At 41.8% G+C, this 22,725-nt stretch overlaps 1 protein-coding gene across 2 annotated transcripts; it reads right to left on the bottom strand.

The window, feature by feature from the left end:
• Positions 1-172: 172 nt before the first annotated feature.
• On the bottom strand, positions 173-21,844 carry EDRF1 (erythroid differentiation regulatory factor 1). Of its 2 annotated transcripts, XM_017733872.1 has the most exons (25): positions 21,693-21,844; positions 20,137-20,345; positions 18,688-18,754; positions 17,419-17,544; positions 16,801-16,925; positions 16,295-16,454; positions 14,966-15,067; positions 14,572-14,693; positions 13,793-13,904; positions 12,963-13,110; positions 12,780-12,888; positions 12,365-12,476; positions 11,130-11,390; positions 10,753-10,824; positions 10,489-10,639; positions 8,479-8,667; positions 7,232-7,432; positions 6,691-6,909; positions 5,379-5,602; positions 4,841-4,999; positions 4,264-4,413; positions 3,879-4,032; positions 3,492-3,607; positions 2,709-2,872; positions 173-980 (listed from the first exon to the last, which is right to left on the bottom strand). In XM_017733872.1, the coding sequence occupies exons 1-25, from the start codon at positions 21,756-21,758 to the stop codon at positions 809-811; spliced, it is 3,690 nt and encodes a 1,229-aa protein (XP_017589361.1). In that variant the 5' UTR covers positions 21,759-21,844; the 3' UTR covers positions 173-808. The 2 variants fall into 2 exon arrangements, with proteins under 2 accessions (XP_017589361.1, XP_008631553.1); XM_008633331.2 differs by lacking the exon at positions 14,966-15,067.
• Positions 21,845-22,725: the final 881 nt, after the last annotated feature.

Raw genomic sequence — 22,725 nt, forward strand, 5'->3', positions numbered from 1 at the left:
TCAAATGATACACATTTACAAAAATCAGTCCTGAGGTGCTGAGGTAAAACCCCACTCAGTGTTAGAAAAAAATCTGTAAACTCCAACCTGTCTTTCAAATAGTTTTAATTCTGTTGAGCAGTTTGCTGCTCGGAGGAGGGTTATACCAAGAGGAACAAGGCAGACTGCTGAGTTTATATTTAATAAATAAACTTTTATTTAAAAATATCCTCTCAACTTTATTCACAGTTTCAAGTCTGAAAAAGGTAATACTATTCTTGATCAATTCCAACACAGCTGAAACCATTCACTTTCCAAAACAAAATCCCAGAGAAGGCTGATAAATTGCAAGTCACATCAAAGCTAGAAAGGCACAGGTTTTTGTGCAGGATCCTCCCTGGGATTAAGAAGTGCATCCACATATTCCACAGAAATCTCCTGGTACAGCTTGGGCTGCCTTTAGCAGGGAAAGTGTTCCAGTGCAGCCCTGCTTACAAAACACATTTCATTAAATACCAAAGCAGAGCAGCTGTGAGGTTACATCTTTATGCAAAACATGGGTATCACTGCAAGAGAAAAATCAGTAATTTCCCTATGGTGAAAAAGTTACATTTTTATCTCCAGAACTCCAAACTGGCATTTCAAACAAAGAAACGCTGGGAGCCAAACAAGGAGAGCTTTGTGGGGATAAAAAAGAATCCCTGTGCTTTCCCAGATTCCAATGGAACAACAGTGGTGAGAACTCACCCTCAATAAACACAAGCATCCCATGGGAACACCCCCAGTGCTCCCAGCAAGGCACTGGTGCTGCAGCTCCGCAGCGCTGCCCTCACTGCATTCCAGGATTGCCTTCGGTATTCCTTGGAGCCAGCTGGTCCAGCAAATTCAGGATGAGCTCTGTGCGCTCCAGCAGGGACAGCCCCTTGTTGGCAGTGGCACGAAGCAGCAGGGAATAAACCTGCTTGTTTGTTTTCAGAACTGCTTCTTCTTCGTTGGTGCCCCTACAAAGAGAGCAGAGAATCCCAACTCTTTACCTGAGCATGGCTCTTCATTCTGCAAATTATCAAGATTATCATTAAATAATATTGATGAGGATCCCTGGCAATCCACCATTCGCTGCACTGCAGTCAGAGCATTCTGTTTATACTGCAGGCAGGAGCACAAAATATAAATAGAATAGAATAGAATATAAAATGTACAAGCAGCAGTCAGGTTAATTGCAAGTGCTTCAGGAATGACTGAGAAAGGTTGAAGCAAATTAAATTCATCACACACTTGGCAGGAATCAGGCAGGTTCATTTATTTCAGAGAACAGGTAGTCAATAAAAAGCCACTGAAATGCAAAGTATTTCTGGGATAAGTTACAAGTATTCCCAGAACAAAGTATTACTTTCAATTACTTTTCCCCTCCGATTTGCACAGCCAAGTTCTGTTCTGCTCATGATTCCACTTTGGGAGGGTAACACTGACTTCATCCATTTTTACTGCCGGGCTGCAAGTTTTGCTATCAAACATTAATTTCCCCACATGTTCTCCTGTTCTCTGCCAAAGTGCACCTGAGACCCTGAAGCAGCATTTGAGCTCCAATTTCTTCCCTTTTTCAGCCCATTATTAAAGCAGGAGGCAGAACTTACCCTCTGCAGAGCAGAAGGGAGGAAATGCACACGGGATGTACAGAAGGCACAAGAAAGGTTAAATGAAAGGTAGTTTCAAGCTTGGCCTCAAAGTTTCAAGAAGTTTATTTAAGACTCCCATTTCACAGCATTCAAACTGTAACAGGTTCTCTGTGTGGAATCTTCAGTAAAAAACCCCAAGGCAATGATGCCAAGGTAAATGTGGGGGTAAAAACCCTTCAAAACAAAAAATGAGTTGCCTGTGTTATGAGACAGCAGAACTAAACCCATTTACTCAGTTAGCTGTGCCATCTGCTTGGTAACATATAAATTACCCTGTATTAATCCTCTGTGTTTCACATATTCAGATTGCCACCTTGTGGAAGCTCTTTTTCAGGAGGTGAAAGCTCCTAACGTTGCCTGAAAAACAGCTAAAAACACACCCGGGCTGTGTTCTCATGTTTTTTATTTACCAGTCCACCACTATCAGCAGACAACTTCCTGGGTACAATGAACTCATTTCACAGTTTACTTTTAGCTGAACAGCTCTTGCATCAGCAGTGCTTCAATCCCCAAAACATTAACCCAACTTGCAAGCCTAAAAATATCCTTTAAAACTAATGGCACATTTTCAGAGCTTCACTTTATGTAATATTAACATCACACACTTGCTGCTGGGGGAGTAAAAGGTATTTTCTGCATCCCAAAAGGAACACCACACACATTCAAATCAAACCAACAGAAGGAGTGGGGTAAGGAATCTGCTGCCACACCAAATCCCAGTATCTCTTCCAAGTCAACACAAAAAGAAGTCAGGTTTGTCCTGAATCCCAGCAGCAGGACAGAAGACTCCAGGAATTAGTAAATTAGGAATTAGTAAATTCTCTACACCAGTGCACATCTTCCCCGTATCCATCCCTCTCTATTTGCAGCATTACTGATGTGCCTGAATTTCTTCTCAAGTGTTCTGCTTGCCAAACTCCACTGACATTTTATCAGCAAGATGGACAGAGAGACCAGCAGCACCCAGCAGCTTCTCCCCCAGGAACTCTGAAGTGCTCTGCCACACACCAATCCCACATCAGTCAGGATAAAGGACACCAAGCTTCAACTTACCCAATCTTTTTTTTGCTTGAAGTTAACAATTTAATGGATTGGAGGAGAAGGAAAGACATCCTGGACTCAAAAATCCCAAGCAGTTTCAAGACTTCCTCTTTGTTAAGGCCTGCAGGGGAATCATTCACTGACATGCTCTCAGCAGGACTTTTATCCTTGCTGATCTACAGGAGAGAAACAACCAAAAACCATTTCACTGAATTCCACCTTTTAAACACAGGGAATGAGCCAGGAAACCCCTCCTGCAGGTGAGCTGACTTTTCCATGTGTTGCCCAAACTGCCAGCAAGGGACACACACACACATCAGCACATACTGCAAGTAACTGGTGATTGAGGCTCCAGGAACACTACTCACACTGGCTACAGATAACCCTCCACATTTTGGTATTTAAATATTAAATGTACCAGAGAGAGAAAGAGAGAGAGAGAAAACTTTTTTTATTATTCACAGATTCTGAAGATCTTATAGAAGACTTTTAAGGGATAATAAGGGCCCTTTTAAGGGACAGCAGAGTTGCACAGGAAAAAGCCCATTCACATAGTAAGGCAATCCAGGTTAAAATATGTTTTAATCCATCTCTGGATCATGTTCTAAAGGAACCTTTTTAATCCACTTCCAGGCTAGGGGAGAACAGCAATAGATTCTAGCTCTGTCCACACTCTTTAAGCAATTAAATCTGCAGAGAAGTAACCAAGGAATATTTTAACTGCCAAATGACCATTTGTTTGTGAAGGCACAAGCCAGAAGGGAGCAGGTGTCACACCACCTGACATTCCTTTACCTGTTCACTCTCTGCCACAAGATCCTTCCTGATGAGCTGAAATGCACCCCTGGTTTTGGTCATTATATCAAGGGCCCCAGACAGAGTCTTTAACTTCCCAGCACTGCTGTTCTGACCTAAAAAAACCCATAAAAATGAAGGACAAAAGGCTTAGGTTACAGACTAGATTTTTCTAACATTTAAAGATTTCAAGAGAGAGAAAAAAAGCACATACTGCCCTAGTCAGCTGAAAACCAGCAAGATAAAAATGCCCTGTCTCCTCTCTTGAGGAAAATTCCATTCTGAGCAGCAGATTGCTGCTGCTCTCACATAAATTATTTATCTAAAAATGAAACTAAGTAGGTAGTGGTGGTTTGGAAAGCTGTTGTAGGCCGGAGCTACACTTACTGGCCATCTGGAACTCTGCAAAGGCCACTCTCTCCAGCTGCACACGCAGGAACTCACAGGGGGCATCCTTCAGGAGCTGGAAGAGCCGCACTGCTTTGCTGTAGTGGAGATCAGCAAGGACACGATGCTGCTTCCTCAGGTGTTCATCACCAACCTGCACTCAGAGGAGGGCACAGAGTGAATCCCCCACCCTCTGCATGTTCATGAGGAGCCACTGGAAAGGTTTACTTGGAGACTGTCTGTTGTGAGAGAGCACTAATTTCTTTGGTTCAATAATTTAAATACACGTAGCCCAGCTACAGGTAGAAGGATAAATATCAAGCTCCACACATACTGAACATGTCAAGGATGGAATTTAGAAAACCAAAGCAGTCTGGAGCAATACCTGGTTCCTGAGGCAGCTGTGGTACATAGAAGCCAGCCTGTGGTGGATGGTGGCAGCCCGGTACTGGCACAGGGGCTGCCGGTCAGACACTGTATCAACATCACAGTACTTCAAGGACTTCATCATGGCTTCGCTGACTTCCTTCTCTATCTACAACATAAATAAATACAAATTTAAGGGAAAAAATCCCTGAAGAGGGGCTTTTCACTAGAGCACGTAGTGTAGGACAAAGGGGAAAGAGCCTTAAGCTGAAGGAAGATTTAGAGTAGATATTGAGAAGAAATTGTTCCCTGTGAGGGTGGGGAAGCCCTGGCACAGGGTGCCCAGAGCAGCTGTGGCTGCCCCTGGATCCCTGGCAGTGTCCAAGGCCAAGCTGGACAGGGCTTGGAACAACATGGGACAGTGTAAGGTGTCCCTGCCCATCTTGTTCCATGGTGGAACAAGATGAGCTTTAAGATCTTTTCCAACCCAAACCATTCCGTGATTCTACAGTTCCAATACCCATTTTGCTCCCTGTTCAGTTTTTCAGGACAACAACAATGCATTTTTTTCAGATACAATGAATGCTCTCTGTTACCTGTTCCTGAGCCTTTCTGGATAAGGGAGCATAATCCTGCTGCAAAGTTGCCATCGTGAAATACGTCGTAGACAGCTCCCAGTTCACAGAATCCCAAACAGCTGGATGCACATCTCTCTTACCCAGAGACCTCAGAGCCTTCAGGTAGTAGTCAATAGCCTGCAAAGGACAGAGCCATGCACACAGTTTCTGCCTGCGTTTGTAACAACTAGAAATTAATTTCCCTTTTCTCAAAATATCTCCCTGAGCCTTCTTCAGTATTTCCCATTTGATGATCTCTTTAATCCTGACCATGGAATTCTTCTCCCTTGTGTGTGGCACTGCATTATGTTCAACACCATCATCTGAATGTCCCAGCAATCAAACCTCAACAACACCAGCAAAGCCTACACAGCAAGGATTAGGATAGTATGAAAGCAGGAGAGCTATCCCAGGTTATTCCACCCAAATTTAAACATATTTACCAAAGTAGTCACAAATACCTCACAGTAAAAGGCATTTTGGGGTATGGGCCCTGCTTAAACCAGTGAGGAGTTACCTTATTGTAATAAAGGGCCTCTTCTGGGGAAAACTCCCTTTTGTAGTCCCCTTCAGCTGCACAGTGGGCCTGGGCACAGATCCTCATCAGCCTCCCCGTGTTGCACAGCAGAAGGGCAGCATTGGTGGCATCATCAATGGACTCAAAATTCTGAATTCCTTCTTCAAAGCAGGAGAAACTTTTCTTCCAGAGCTGCTGCTCAGTCGTGGAGACATTTTTACTCACTAGGGTGAAGCACAAGGCTTAGAGACTCACTCAAATTCCTCAGAGGTACTGAATAAACACTTTTGTCTCTCTAATAAACCATCTTTTAAAATTTAAGGGTGGTAAATGATTCTGAAGATCCAATTCACAGAAAATACTCCTCAGACTTCCATATGGCTGAGGGTTTAATACCTGAAGTGCACTATTACACCTACTATACTTCCCAAAGAATTCCAGTGATATGACACACAGAACACCAGGAAACTCACAGGATACACCAGATTTTGTTTTCACAGTAATGATTCAGGGAATTGGAGTTACTTCTGTAAATTTTCAGTATTAAGCAAATAAAATGTGACTTTTACAGACAGGTAGAATTCAGTATTTCAAAGCTTTGATTTCAATTAAATAACACCTGCAAAAACCCAGAGAGATTATGAGAAATCACAAAATTGAAAGTCCAAGCCAAAATCCTTCAAATATTACTTGGACAAAGGTTACAGTAAACAGCTGATACTTGGGAAACTGGAGCTGTTGACACTGAACTACCAACACCTCACTTGTTCTAGTTTAGAGAACTCTTACTCCTAGACAAGACATTGGGTTTGCTTTCAAAAACAAAACCCCACTGAACACCTCACCCTACAAAGCTTTTCCTCAAAAAAAGCCCACCAAAAATAAACCAGAAGGAATGCTTCCAAGGATTTACTTACCAAAATTTCACAGGCTGACTTTACTGAAGCTATTCTTCTGTTTAAATTAAGCTGCTGCTTGTTCATGCTGGGCTAAACCCAACACATCAAGAATGCAACATGCCCTCCCTTTCACAACAGAGTTTAAAGTTTCCTTGATGGTTTTTTGAGAGCATTCTACACATTTTAAAGGAATTTCTCCAAATTACACATTCCATTACTCAGTTTAAGCTCAATTAACTACAGTGTACAAGCCACAGTGATCTGTTGTAAACAAATAATTACAGTGGACATTAAAAAACGACAGTCATTTAAATGTCCTCTTTATAATCAGAAATAGATTTCTCATACAATTAGTGAACTTGATGACTGCTGTAGCTCCATGAAATGGTCAGGAATGGAAAAAGGATACTTGCCCACTCTCTCAGTCTGCACTGCAGCTGCCTGGTTCATGTAGAACACTCCAATCTCATTCCTGATATTACCCATCCTCTTGAGCACCTGGATGTGCTGCTCTGGGTTTTGGCTTTTTAAATTACTGAAGAGTAGGATTTCATAAGCTGCTTCATAGCATTTGCAGCTGACAGAAAGCTGGTATTCCAAGTCTGTGGATAAATCTGTAGCCCAGGCAAACCCTGGAAAACAAAATGCAAAGCCTTCATGTCAAACAGTATTCCTCTAATTAAGTACAAGAGTTATGTCAGTTAGGTTTTATTTATTACTGAAAGAGTTACTGCCTTTAGTTGTTTCACAGCTTCAGGCCATGTTATACAATACACTGACAATCCCCTTCTGTATGACAGGCAGGATGAGGTTTCTCTGAAGGAAACAGAAGTGAAGTGCAGTAACCCCTCTGCCACAAGTTCTCCTAGTGCATGGTTTTGAGGAAACCCAATGAGATTATTTCTGTCTGTCATGTATCCAAAGTCTGGCAGTTCTCCTGTGTCAGGATCATACCTTGGCACCTGGATTCTCTGTGAAGGCTGTGTAGTATCTCCTGATCTTCTTTAGTCTGGTAATTATATTCTTCAAGGTAAGCGGCTCTGTTGTTGGCATTCTGAGCCAGCATTAACTGGATATCTCCACAAAGGGTTAGGCACTGACACAGGAACACCAGCACCTCGGGAAGCATGCTGCCACACAGACAGCAGTAGGTATCTGGTGGGAAAAAAAACATGGATGAGGGAGGGGAAAGAAAAGAACTGCACATCAAAAGGCTTGACACAGACTGACAAGATAATTGGGTTTTAATGCTACCTGTCTGCATACAGAGAGTAAGTGTGACAACACATGTTCTCCTCAGAAGAAATAACCTATTTTAAAGTCACAGTTGCTCTACACAGCTGATGGTTTAAAGAGTCCCTGTGTTGTCCAAGATGAGCAGTCACTCTGGCAACTACAAATGCTAATCTCAGATTTGACTAAAGGAAAACTGACTTTCTGCAAATTAACTCAAGTGAGATACAGACTGAAAAGCTGAATTTCCAGAATTTGAAGTTGAGTCTCGAGTCTATAAAAGAATGAAAGCTGAAGAGTGCTCTGAGTTACTGAGAGGTCTATGGACACTTTGTGCTAAGATCAAGTGGGTTTGCTTTATAAACCTCCTCCTGCCCTAAGACAGGAGCCTTCCCTTCCCTTAGGGCAGGGAAATAGCAGCACTTTAGCACTAAGCTACTGGCATTTCCCAGTTGTTATTCTCATTATGGCAGTATTAGTCTAAACAGCCTGATTTTACTTCTTCCGTTTTCCTCAGTAATACTTCAAGATGCATTCTATTTTAGAGGAGCATCCGATTCAGCGGATGAACAAGTCTGGTATTTCTCAGAGTCAAGGATATATTTCAATAACATGGGAACCACCAGGGAAAAAGTACCGGCTTGCAGCAGCATCACCTGGAGCACAAAACACTCTCCTGGCCTTGGCATCAGGGCAGACTCTCCCAAATTCAACTGCTCTGAAGCTCCAAATGTGCCCTCAAGTTCCCAATCTGTCAAAATGGGATCGTCTTTCTATCGATCAGTGACAAAAGTTATCCTCACTACAGACTTCTGTCCTGAATACTCAGCTGGACACTTAGTTTAAACACAGGCTTGTCAGACTCGTCACTGCCCACCACTGGGATAAATCAGGCACAGCGGTATCTGATATGGTGACAGGTATCTCCAGGCAGTGGCACAGGTGGCAAATCCATTCAAGGAACTTACCATGGCACTGCAAGGCCAGCTTGATGTATCGCAGTGCTCGCCCGTATTTCTGCAGGACCATAGCAGCATCAGATAGGACATAATAAGCTCTTGATGATTTCAGGATGAGCTGGAGTTTCATTTTATATTGCCATGATCCAGGAATCATTCCTGACTGGCTGGAATGCTTCCCCTTCTGGAAGGAGCCCACTGTAAGAGGAACAGAACCTCGTCAGTGATCTCCCCTTTGTAACAAATGCCTGAGGTCGGACACTACTCCATCAGCACAGGCAGAATGGGAATTGCCTGATTACAGCCCTGCACAAGCAGAGTTCTGCCAGCTTGTCTGCTACTTCATTTATCACCTGCAAAACAGACCCAACACATGGCACTTTTCCATGCACTCCACCTGATAGTAGGATACTGGAATCCAGTGGGACAGTGACAGTGCAGGTGACCTCTCTGACCTCAAACAGCTTGTGAAACACAGGGGCAGGGGCCAACATTACTCCCTTAGGGAGCAGAAGAAAAGAACAAGAAAGCCGCAGGCAGAATTAGTCATGTTCTCCACCACATCCTTAAGATAAATGCTCAGTTTCTGTATGAACAGTCCCAGTGAGAAAGCTTCCATTTGTGGGTTTAGCCTCCAGCACACGAGACCCTGGATAACCTGGTCCTTCCCACAAAGGAAACCAAGAACTTTCTCACACTCATTTCAAGATATCCTCTGCATAAGATTATGAAGCTTTTCTTTGATGCTGCAGTGGTTATGGAGCCCAAAGGAACAGGTCACTGTTCCTGGTTTAAGGCCTGTCCCTACCAAAGGACAGAGTTTTGCCCTGACCATATCTGCACACAGAAATGAGTCTCTTGCTTAAGGCAGACCTACAAGGCTTGACTTGTAAACCCACTATCTTGTAATAATATACAAGTAGAAAATAAGCAGATACAGTAAATAAATTCTTAAGCACTACATGTTCTATTGGGACAAAAACAAACCTAGAACAGTAACACCCCACCCAGCTAAAGACACACACACTGCATCCATACACCAGTCCGGAGTAGTTCTCCTGAAGTTAGAAATTCCAGAGTTTAGAGCACTTAACCTTTCCATATGTATGTAAATATGTACATGTGGCAGAGAAAATACATAATGCACATCACAGGAAACAAACACGTGGACTGGAAAACAAAAGTGAACAAGTAGCACTGCTGCTACTGCAGGGATGGACAGAAGCACAGATCCAGGAATCTCTGTGAGTGTGAATAACTCCAGACTGAACTGGCTTCTTATTCAGAGATTCAAAGGGAGGAGAAAGGGAAAACTAAAGAATTGCCAAAGTAGGCAAGACAAATTTCTTTCTGAGCTATGCTTACAGGGCTCCTTGCCCTGCAGAGAGCTCTACTACTTTCAGAAGAAAAGTCTTTCCTGGAACTTTTTACATCACTCCAGAGCAAAATAAAATAGAGAGAGACTGTAGTCTGGAAATTCTGGATTTTGAGCATTTAAACAAACAAAACATCTTTTATTCGTCGCTTCCTTTCACAGTTGTAGAGGTACAAGAAAGGAAACAAAATCCTAGTTAACATTTTATACACAATTCAAGCAGCAAGCATAATGGAGGAGCAAAACCTGCCAGAAGGGAGAAATTCTTCCAGAAAACATCCAGGTCACACACACACAAAGAAATTAAGCCTATTTTTAAAACAACCCACAAAACTTAAGGTGCTCCACATACCAAACCTCAAAATACCAAGCCCTTACAGAAGTCATCTGAAAGCCACATCTAAATAGGGTCCAGTAAAATCATGTGTTGACTAATAAGAGATTCTTTGCTATGCAAAATAACTCAAATGAGTGTCTCTTTTCATATTTAAAAAGGAACAGACTGTTCTCCAATTTTCAGGGCACTTTTCCTTAGGCAATGGTGTAATTAGTGATTTAAACACACTGTTTTGACAATCAAAATAAAGTAGCAGCAGTTTGTGCTGCCACTGGAAAGGTCTTATTTGCACAACAATACAACTTACTTTTGTCTAGAAACAAGGCCATCTGTTTTTCCAGAGACTCAGGACCACCACTGGTGGATTCATCCTCATATTTCAACGGGATTGGAGTGCTGGGGTCAGCTGCAGGAAGGTCACCCTCTTTTTTAACACTGCTGTCAACAGACTTCAAACCCTGCAAAAGGAAGAAATCATTTCATTCACCTAGACAGCAATATTTAGCAAACAGAGTAGATGAAGAATTGGATGGGAGGTGAAGTATCTTCAGGAAGCTGGCAGTGAACTCACCTCCAAGACGTGGTTGAGCACCAGCCTGCAGCGCTCCTCGGTGCCGTGGCAGACAGGGAATGCACAGCTGGGCTGCATTGGGGCACCAGGGAGGGAAGAGAAGAAATGTTCAACACAGAAAATACAAAAATTCCTGGCCAGAAGATGCCAATGAGAGGCAGCATCAAGACAAAGTGGAATATGGTAAGGAAAAATCTACATGAAGCCTACTCTACCATAAAACACACACCTCAGATTTTGTGAGCAGCTCATGAACAGCTTCTCTGCCCACTTCAGTTAACCTGGAGACAAAAACTACCAGGAATTTCACTACCCAGTTTTGTCCCATGAACTGAATCATCCAAGAAGACCCTTAATAACACCACAGAGTCACTTACACGTATTCGATGCACAGACTTGTATTTTTCTGGTACTGACAACTCCCCAACAGATTTGATTATTGCCACTGCTTTATTGTCATCTGGGGGATCAGAACTGTTGCTGTAAGAACCATTTTCATCACTGTCTGGCATCTCTTCCTCTTCCTCACTGTAACTTTCATCAGAATTTCCATTTATAGGGAAGTCTGCACTGTCTTCTTTTTTAGGTTCATCCAGCTGAAAAAGCTCTGATAACATGTAGTTTGCTGAAGCAATAATCTTTACAGAGAAGAGAAAAAAATGATTCATTCTCGAGTTAAATTTTTTTTTAGAGGCAAGAACAATATAAATTATCTTAGAATAAGGAGTACAGATGACATGCAAAAGGTGTTTGATAACCTGTAAACACAGCTTGAGCAAGTTCCCTGGAAGGGAAAAGGATCCAAGCTGATCAAGTTTAGAAGAGAATAAAAACCAACTGGTAAAGAACAAGTACTTCCTGTACTAACAGGCTGCAGATCACAGGAGACAACACAAGGATCTTATGCTAGCAAAAAAAAAAAAAAAAAAAAAAAAAAAAAAAAAAAAAAAAAAAAAAAAAAAAAAAAATTGAAGGGATTCCATTGGGATTTTGAAAACCTTTCACAACTTTAGAAGGAATCTACATTCTTATTAGTTAATGTGTGCCATGTCTCCTCTTGGAATCCATCCTAAATATGATTCAGATTTTTCACATCACATTTTTGGGAATTTTCAGTTGAAAACAGCTTAAAGCTAAATTATTTAGAGACTCTCTAGCCCAACCCACTTATCCAGGCAGGTTGTTCAGAACTGCGTTCAGTTGGGCTTTGAGTATCTGAAAGGATGGAGACTGTAATTTCTCCGTTTAGCCTGTCCCAGTTTTCAGCCATCCTAAGAGTAAAAATGTTCATATATTCACATCTTACACTTTTTATCCACGATCTGCTCCCAGAGGGCTCTCTGGCAACAAGAACAAGAGAGAGAATGTAATTAGAAGTTCCTTTTTAGAGCAGCACAGAAGACTTGTGCAGCAATAAGGGGCAGCAAAAACTACTAATTAAAAAAAAATAGCGTGGGGATTCTTTTAAAAATCAATTTTTTAAGTTTATAAATAAATTGAAATTCTCTCCCCTGGGAGGAAGAAGGAGCACGTTAGTTATTACCAGGTTTATTATGATTACAGCATTTCTGTTATATGTACACAAAAGTGGAAGAAAACATTGAATTCTTACTTGAGGATGTCTGCCATTGTCCAACAACTTCAGACAATTCAGGAGCAACGTTCTAATTGTGCCATAGTGTTTCTTGTTCTGGTTTTTCTTCAGCATCATATTGCAAGCAACTCTAAAAGAAAGTTGAACAAAATAGTGAAACCCCTGGACAATTTCTTTGTGCTAGAAGAAAAAGAAATGTTAAACAATATTCTACAACTGTAGATCTTCCGAACTTTATGATGTGTCTACGAGACTTTGTCAGCAAAAAAGTTTACATTGAGAAATGGTGAAAAGGAAAGTCTGTTTTGATCTAGTGGGACTGAGATTTAGCCAGTTTGTGTATGATTGTCATTTGATCATGAATTTTGGTCTGTGTTCTGATTACAACTGCACCAAGAATTAAGTACTGCAACAAAAATGATAAAAAACTCACTTGTACAGCAGAATTGCCACTGGCATTGTAAAAGGGTTTTGGTATTTGTCTTCAGTCTCTTCACAAAGCGTGGTGAGGTCATACAACTTTACTATATCACTCCCACTTGCTGAAAAAGAAAATCTCTCATTAATCAACATCACATTACTGTCAATCTTTTCAAACTGATCTAAACCTTCTTACCTTTAAACAACCAATAGGTATGTCCTTCTTTGGTGCAATTTGATTTCAGAAAAGATAAGATATTTTGAGCAATATCTTTTATCACTTTGGTAGAAAAATTAGAGTTTTCCAAATTGGGAATATCTTCAGTCTTGATCATTTCATATTTCTGCAAAGAAAAGAAAATTAAAACTCAAGATTAAGAGGGGTTTCTGACACCAAAATTAATGTATCAGTCTATCAACAGCTAAAAGAAACAAAGGCTGCTATTATGATAAATTGAGTTAATTTCTATGATTCACTTTAAGCAAGCACATCTTGACTACACTACTCAATCAAACCTTTAAGAAGGATCCATTTCTGTCACAAACATGGTAAATGGAGAACAAAGGATGAGGAAAAGAAAGGGGGAGAAGGCACAACATCTATTACTTCAATGAAACCTAGTCAGCCTAGGAAACAACTCCAGGCTACCAGGCAGAACAGAAACACAGACTGTCTACAGTAAAACAGCATAAACAAACATTCAAAAGCTTGCATCTGTCTGGGCAAGGGAACACTGCAGATTTCAAGATGTAAGAAACAGATTTCTGTTGTTGCATTTTTTATTTTTGCCTTCACTCAAACATCAGGGGAAGAAGGAATCTTGCATGCATGAAAGGGAGGGGAAGAAAGGACACACTATTTTTAGATGACTGCTGCAAGCTGTCTAAGATGCTTCTCATTCTGCAACACAGGATTTTTGTCATCTTTTCTCAGAGCAGTGTGAAGGATCTGTTATAACTGAGGCAATTTCAGAAGGTGAAGAATGAATTGTTATTTTAAGGCAAAATGCAGAGAGTCAGACTTACCTGAACAATTCCATTGACATGAAAGCACATCACAAGCTCTGGTACATTGCATATTAAGTTGTCCAACCAATAGTCAATTCCTGTTAGCACATTTATTGGCTTGTTGTTATCCCTAAAACAAAATATTTCTAGTGTTAGTTAAATCTTTATCTACCCTTCAGGAAATATTAGGGATGTTTACTAATGGCGTTTAGGTTTAAGTCACCTGAGAGTGGATGAACACTAAAACAATTATTTGTGAATTCTTATGAGTTATAGCAAAATAGATGTGCTGCTCTCTCCAATGGAATATGCTCGAATTCCATCAGCAGTTTGGAATTTTTGCCCACATTTAACAGGCTTCAGATGTCACACCATTACCAAGATAATAAGAAGGAATAGCACTTTTAGCTGCAACTAATTATAGCACAAACCTTCTCCCAGACCGTCCAAAATTCACTGCAGAGCAAGGTACTTTTAATTCCTAGATGTGTCTTAAAAAGATGACAAATACACCAAGTGAGCTTCAAGTTTTTGCTCATTCTTTGCCTATGCAAAGGAACAGGAAGACTGGTAATGAAGGGATTAACATTAAATTGGGACTAGAATAGTTCTGTCTTACTGCTCAGTAACGTTTTAAAGTGCTTATGCCCAACAATTGAAATTCAGAATGCCAGGAGAAGAAATATTACTGGCCACTTTTATAAAAATAGCAAAAAATGCAGACAGCTAAACAGGAAGCAGAGTAACAAATCAGTCAAGGCTGGTATAAATAGTATCTTGTGAACTTCCAAGCTCACCTGAGACGCAGGCTCACAGCAGGGTATCTCCCACCTCCAAATATTGGCATATTTGATCCCACCAACATGTGGATATCTTCAAAGGTCCACAAGATATTACGAACAAAGTCATTTTTAAGTCCCTTCATTAAGAGAAAACAGAACTGTTCTGTAAATCAGTGGTATAACACTTGCTCTCTGTGACATTCTGTGGAATTACGAGACAGCAAGAAGCCAAAGCAGCAAACAAAAGCCAGCACGTGACGAACCCGACTGCGCGTTCACAGGAGCTTAAAATTACAGATGCCACAAAAGCTACTTCTACAGGGGACTGAGGTTTGCCCTTAGTTCCAGTTTAGGCCCAGTTTGGAGGTGTTGGTTTAACCTGGGGGTTCAGCTCTCACATAAAGCATACCTGACTGTTCTCCCCGTCATTGAACAAAGGAGTCAGGTTTTGTTCTTTGGGCGCTGAGGCCACATGCCCCACTAGATATGAGGGTTCAAGAGGCACATTTCCCTGTGGAAAGCACAAGGATAAGGAGTGATTCTGCTGCTGAGGTCAAGTCAGGCCATTAAAAAAGATATGAACAACAAAAGCATGTAAGGGAAAAACCTTTACCTCCAACATCTTTTAATAAATATGCATTAAACTACAAAAAGCCCCTAGTCAGTGACTAAAATGCTTCTTTTTTACAGTTAGTGCCAAAATATTGTACTTTGTAATATTCTCAGAGGCTCTGGGAAGAAACCAGAAAGTATTTATAGGAGCTCCTTACTAACCCAGGGTCAACACCAGATTATCAGTGCCCAGAAGCAAAACCTCTATCCTACTGGTTTATTTATAAACTGAAGAAAATGGCACTGTACAAATGCACAGCAGCTTCTTTATGATAAACAGTCTGCTGGATTTAGCACTAGTGCCTCAAGAGGGTGGAAGAGAGGAGTCCTTTTTCTAAAAGCTTTTCAAGCACTGAAGTGTTTCTCCACACAATACATGCAGTTACAATTTTATGGATAATGTAGGTTAGAAACTCCCTAAATTTGGCAGATCAGTTTTAATTCTGTGCAAGCATAACTGTAGCACCATTATTACATTAATGCAAACTGAAGACAACTGATCTTTTAACTCTCCAAAATTTAATCAATTCCTGTTTTATATTACTCACAAAAGCCACAGGAATTAAGTTTTCATAAAAATGTTTAGCCACAATACAAGCCCTGAACGAGAGCCTGATTCTAATCATAGTTTGTTGCATAACTGCTGTAAATATCTCCGCTTTCACTTGTGTAATCTCACAGCAAGTATTTTTAAGTGTTGCTTAACTGTTTTCCTTTTTCAGGAATTTTTCCTCTTCATCTAATAAATTCAGAGCCACCATCTTTTGATGGATTTTAATGGCAGATTTAAAAAGAAAGGCCAGAACCATAAACTTCCAAACATCTTCTGAGTATCAGGATGTTTCTACTTTTAGGTAAAGGCACTGATGACTACTCTTAGCCAAAGGCTTTGTTTCTCAAAGATGCTGGGATAAATAACAATTTAACATTACAGTGATAGAACAAACATCTGAAATTTGCAGCTCTGACCCACTGGCAAAAGCAGGAACTGCACCTCCTGCCAATTCTCCTCATGCCTTAGCTCAGCCCTTTCAGCAAAGGGAGCTGCAGCAGCACCTTGAGAACCTTTCAACATCTGTGGCTCTACAAACACTGTGGTGCCACATAAAACATTGTCCACACCAACCTGGTTAGAGGCACCTGGGTCTTCAGATAGCGAGGAAGGCATTTCAAAAGGAGCTGGCCAGGAGGCCCTTCCTGCTTCATCACTCTCACCTGCAACAGGACCCCCCTGGTGCTGCTTGGAAGTGGAAGGAACAGGCTGAGCAGCTCCATCTCCATTAATGCTGACAAGGAAACATTTACAAGTTCAGCTGACAAGATGCAAACAGATCCATTTTTAGAGTTGTTATGCTTGATGCACTCTTGCCAACAAATGATTTGGCTGACATGCAGTTAATTAAGTCATGCTGTTTATTATATTCTTTAGTATTTCAATTTTAAAGTAAAATACTTCAATTTCTGTGAAAACATTTCATGTTATTTCCTGACCTCATTCCTCAATTCCCTCTGTATATGGAGAAAGCAGAAAATAAGACAGACCATAATGGAATTTTAACATTTACTTCAAGACCAAGAACCAGGCAGAAGTAAGTGGTGCAGAATTCAAGTTTCATGCACACAAAAGGTTACCTGTAATACAAAAATTTAGAAAGTATTGCCTTCTGGTACCAATGTTCTTTACTCTTCTTTTTTCTTTGCCACTTCTGATCAATCAGCCTTTGATAAAACTCTTTCAGCCATGTCCAGTCCCCTGTCTAGCCAACAGAAGAAATATGAAATTAATATCAAGAAGCATCTGCAAAGTAAACCACGTGCCTTATAAACTTACAAATACTCATCCACAACAAGAAACCCAGAAAATAACTTCAGAGCTGAAATCCTGAATTGGTCGTTTATTGAAAATACAGCTTTTAGGAAAGTTATGTTCTTACTGAAAATTTGACTTAATTAGAAAACTCAGATATATAAGAGGCTACATAGTAAGAAATACACATTGATAATAAAATCAATCAAATGGTCTAGCAATAGTGAAGTAATTACACAAAAGTGAGACACAGAATATTAACCCGACAACACCAAAAACACAGGACATCAGATGTAGTTTGTGGGTAAACTGCTGCAGAACACAGCAGCTTTGGTACCCATGCAACTCTCACTAATTTCCAGACATTTTCTTGCTGGCTACTCTATTCCTGAAATGATGCATTTTGACAACGTGTAACACTTATCAAGAACCAAGTGGTTCACCTGAGAGGATCTCATGAAGAGTTCCTGGATATCCAGCTCATCCAACAGGAGTGTCCTTCCAATTCTGTGCACTGCCATGCTCACGTGGGACTTGCTGTAAGGGATCTTCAGGAGTTTTTTAATGTTCTTGCAAAAGAAAAGTGAAAAGAGAGAACATTCAATAAAATTATGCTGCACTGAAAGACAGTTCTCAGGAAACTAAGGCCTCATCATGTGTAATGGTGACTTGGGGATACAAACTCCGTCACTCCAAACATCCCCCCAGCCTTTGGTCAGTCAGGGTCACTTGTCCTGGGTGTGCCTCTTCTCAGTTTTCCAGGCACGCCCACCCCCTTGCCAGCATGGCTAGATGAGAAGCAGGAAAGGCCTTGGCTCTGTGTAAGCCCTGCTCAGCAACAACAAAAACACCTCTGTGTTATCAACCTGTGCTCAGGACAAACCCAAAACAGTCCCATACCAGCCACTGGGAAGAAAATTAACTCTACCCCAGCACATGTGGTCAAATGAAACCTGACAGCGCCAGGGATTTTAAGACCATTCCACAAGAAAATGCATTTGGTGAAGGCAGAGAACATGAATGACAGTGATAAAGAGGCCAAACCATCAGTAGAAAGCACACACATGGCTTAAACACATTCTCTGATTGGATCATCATGACCAGGTACCAACAAAAATGACAACAATATGGTTTGGATTTAAAACCTTTATTTTCCCAGCAGGAGGAATACCAATTCTTTGTCAGGGGTCCAGAGCAATCCAGACAGAGACCTAAGTCTGAATACAAATCTGACAAATATTAACACAGTACATGAGTATGTTTCCTCTTCTGAGTAGCCTCATTTGAATTCTGCAGCTATTACCAGCACCAAAAGAGCTGACAAGCTGACAGAAATCAAAGGAAAGAAGTTGGAGGGGAGCTCTCTCTTTTAGATAAAAACAGGGAAAAAAACATCTTAAGTGTAACAGTTTACATCAAAATAACCTATTTCAAACACACAAGACAACTACCTTGCAAGACTGATTTGCTGCATTCACTCAACTGCATATTTTAGCTGAAGATTATTTATAGACCTCCAGAGGAAATAAGATTTTCTCTCTACATTTCTTATTCAGTGATCACAACTCCCTTACTTGGTGATCTGTGATTCATTAAGGGATCTTTCCTTGTCCCCAAAGGACACAAAGATGCCAGAAGCCATGACAGTATCTTAAAATAAAAGTTTATGCAGTGCAATAATTTGAATGAGAGAATTTAAGATGTGTCCATACCTCTGAATCAGACACAACATCCACATCATTTCCAACTGAGTCAATGAAGTCATAGGCCATCCCAAAGCTATTTAAAAAAATATTACAAGTTAAGACAGTTCCAGCATGACATTACAGACCCATCTTTTATATCTACTAAATCTTTGAAAGATTTAATAAAAAAAACCCCCCACAGCTAAACATCACCAAGTGTAATGAGACCTAAAATTAACAAAGTAATTTCATCTTCATATTCTGCAAGTTTTTCAAATATATCTTTGACAGTGCCTAGGTCTAATTTCAGGACATTTAAAACACTTAAAGTTTTGCTGAAATAAAAAAAAAAATCAGAGAAAATGAAGGATTCTTTTTAACACTGAAAATAAGAAGAGTTCTTCAACGAATTTTTCTTTAAGGTATTAAGCATGTTAAAGACTTTAGTTTTAGTAGCTGTAATTTCATTTTACCTCTTATTCACATTTTCCAAAACTGCCCTACATGTTGTAACAGACACATTGTCTCTTCCTCCACCCTCATTAAGGAAATTACAAAGTACTTAAGTTAGAATATTTCAATGTACAGATCATTCTTTAAAACAAATCCAGATACTACTATAATCCAAAACATAAATGATGTGCAAGTTATACTTTGGTTATCAGCTTTTTAATACTGACACTAGAGAAAGAGATTAAACTGCCAGCCTCTATTTGACAAGCACAGTATCTAAAATAAACATGAAAAATTCATAAATCCCTGAAAAACATGTTACTCTGCTCCAAAAAGTACAGCTCCTAAAAGAGATGATAAGGATATAAACAGACACTTTGCACAAACTGTCAAATTTCACTGACTGGCTGATTTGGTGTGAATTCGCTTGTTCAGCACAGGATTTGAGCCTCCTGTTTATGAACACTCTGAACTCAACTTATTCAACAATTTAGCCAACATCCACACTGAAAGGGAACCCTGTTTTTTGGCTATGGCCCTAATTTCATCTATAGTGTGTGTGACATAAATATGAAATTCTGACATAAATACAAAGCTTCATTTGCCATTTGCCAGGTCCAGTTTCTAAACATCCAGAAGAGCTATAAATTGGCTTCCAAGGGGAACCACATGCTCCATTTTCACCTGTTATCAAAGGCAGAAGGGCGGGCTGAACCAGTCTGGTTTGATTTGGGCCAACCACGGAAGAACAAAAAGTCAGTTTGAGTGTCTGAGGCAAGGTGTCAACACACACGTGAACAGAGTAACAATCAACATCATTAATCATTTACAAAGGAGACGAGATCAGAGCATAGAGGCAAAAACTTAAGATGAAAAATAGAGGGGAAAATGGTTAAGACAAAGCAATATGCAGTTGCTAGGGTAAAACCTGTACTTTCTACTTTAAATGACACAGGATCCAAGTTCACAATCAGAATTATTCTTAAAGCCCTGGAAAAAAATATAGGGGCTGCTGTTATTTACCTTGAGAAGGGTTTACTTTTTTTGCTGTTGCCCAGAATGGTTGTCCCTGCTGGTCCCAGCTTAGCACTTTCCCGTAACCAGTTGGCAGGAGGCAGCTTCAGGTCTGTTTTCTCCTGCAGACGAGCAAAGGCTGCTTGTGGAGGGGCTGAGGAGTATTTCACCACAGCACTGCTCTTCACCTCATTGCCTCCGAGGAACAACACCGACCCCTGGTTTCCAGAGAGAAATTAGCCTTCTATTTATAAACTGCTGGCAATTAAAACTATCAGGCTTGCTCTATGGTAGGTTATTTTTAATGGTAAGCGAGCAAAATCCAGTCCTGCATTCCCTTATCTCTTTCCCCAGCATATACAGCTTTTCAGTTATCCCAATTCCAACCTGTGTCAAGCAGAAGCTCCACTTTAGGAATTATCACAGAATCATTTAGGTTGGAAAAGACCTCCAAGATTATCAAGTCCAACCTGTAATTGATCATCACATGGTCACCCAGATCAGAGGACTGAGCAACACGTCCAGTCTTTCCTTGAACACCTCCAGGGACAGGGACTCACCACTGTCCTCAACTGATTGTTCCAACGCTTGACAACCATTTCCATGTACGAATCCTTCCCAATGTCAAACCTGACCTTCCCCGGCACACCTTGAGGCCGTTCCTTCTCTCCTGTCCCTGTTCCCTGGCGGCAGAGCCCGACCCCCCCGGCTGCCCCCTCCTGTCAGGGACTTGTGCAGAGCCACAAGGTCCCCCCTGAGCCTCCTTTGCTCCAGCCTGACCCCCTTTCCCAGCTCCCTCAGCCGCTCCTGGGGCTCCAGCTCCTTCCCCAGCTCCGTTCCCTTCCCTGGACACGCTCCAGCCCCTTCATGCCTTTCTTGACCTAACAGCCCCAGAACCAGTCCCAGAATTTGAGGCTGGACCTCAGCAGTGCCCGGCACAGGGGACAACCACTGCCCTGGTCCTGTGGCCACGCTGTGGCTGATCCAAGCAGGTGACGGTGATCTATCTTCTCGCCCCCCTGGGTACACTGAGGAACGAAAATGAAGTGCCACCAAGGTCAGCTGCCTACACAACACAAAATCACTCAGAAAGGCTAAAACGAACACATGACTCCCACTGAAGTTTGGGAAAGTAGGCATTTATTAACACCAAGTGTTCACTAACACCAACATTAAAACTAAACACGCTTCTGCCTTAACAAATAATAATAAACAAATAAGCCTCGTGTCTGCCTATTTCTTTCCAAACACAGCAAAACAGGCAGCTGTCACCCGTGTGCGAGGAGCTTTGAACGAACACATGTCGAGGGAAAAACAGCTCCACAGGACACCACTTACGTAAATGCCATGCACTTAAGCATAACAACAGCAGCACTACTCGCAATTAACGCTTAATCATAATTAGCATGTTCTCTACCGCACTCCGGCCCTGACAAACTGGAATGAGGATCAAAAACACCGCTTCAATTAAAACACCACTGAGGGCTGCGTCTGTAACCACGGCTCGACCCCCCCCACTCCGCCCCGCTACCTCACCTACCACGGCCCTCCTCAGCGCCGCTCACCTGCTTGGGCTCCTCGGCGTCCCCCCTCAGCGGGGCAGCGGCGCCCGCGCCGCAGGGCTCCTCCATGGTCCGGGAATGGAGCGGGGCTGGAGCCGGGAAGGGGCAGCGGCAGCGGCGCCGCTTCCCGGGGGCGTCCGGCCGGGAACCGCCGCCTCTCGCGAGACTTTTCGAGAAGGCGCGGGAAGGGCGGGCTCTGAGGGCGGCGCCGTGAGGGGCGGGAGGCGGTGGCGGCTGCGTGAGGGGTGAGTGTGGCGCTCCCAGCGGGATCGCGGAGTTGCTGAGGTTCGAAAAACATATGGAAGATCGTCGAGGCCAAGCTGTGACCGATTTCCCCCTCGTCAATTACACCAAAGCCCCCTCGTTAATTACACCAAAGCACGGAGTGTCACGTCCAGTCGTTCCGGTAAACACCTCCAGGTATGGGGACTCCACCACCTTCCTGGGCAGCCCCTTCCAATTCTTAATTTCCATGAATAAATTTTCTCTAATATCCAGTCTAGACCTCCCCTAGCACAGCTTGAGGCTGTTCACAGCTGAGCCAGAAGATCCCCCCGAGCCTACTTTTCTCCAGGCTGGTTTGGTTTGCCTGGATCACTGGGACCTTGGTGAAACAAGCAAAAACTTGATGGGGTATATGTCAGCATGGGAGAGGATTGAAAATTGCAGTGTCCTGCCCTCTGCTTGTACTCTGAGTTCGACAAGAGCTAAGCTGTGATGGCCTCAGCAATCAAGTAATGCCTAAATAGTGCCCATGGGATTTTTAGTATCTATTCTTTTCCTTGTAGATGATATTCCTCAATCTCTAAACCACAAGAAGCAGTACAGTTCATGACTGGTCAGAGAGTACAAATGCTGACTGCCTCTTAAATTACATCTGTATCTATCTATAGCCACATATATCTTTTTATATATATACACACACACACACATACACATACATATAGATCATGGAATCACAGAATGGTTTGGGCTGGAAGGGACCTTGAAGATCATCCAGTGCCATCCCCTGCCACAGGCAGGGGCAGGTTCCCAC

The sequence above is a fragment of the Corvus brachyrhynchos genome, unplaced genomic scaffold (assembly GCF_000691975.1).
Source record: "Corvus brachyrhynchos isolate BGI_N302 unplaced genomic scaffold, ASM69197v1 scaffold514, whole genome shotgun sequence".
In the NCBI taxonomy this organism is placed as follows: Eukaryota; Metazoa; Chordata; class Aves; order Passeriformes; family Corvidae; genus Corvus; species Corvus brachyrhynchos.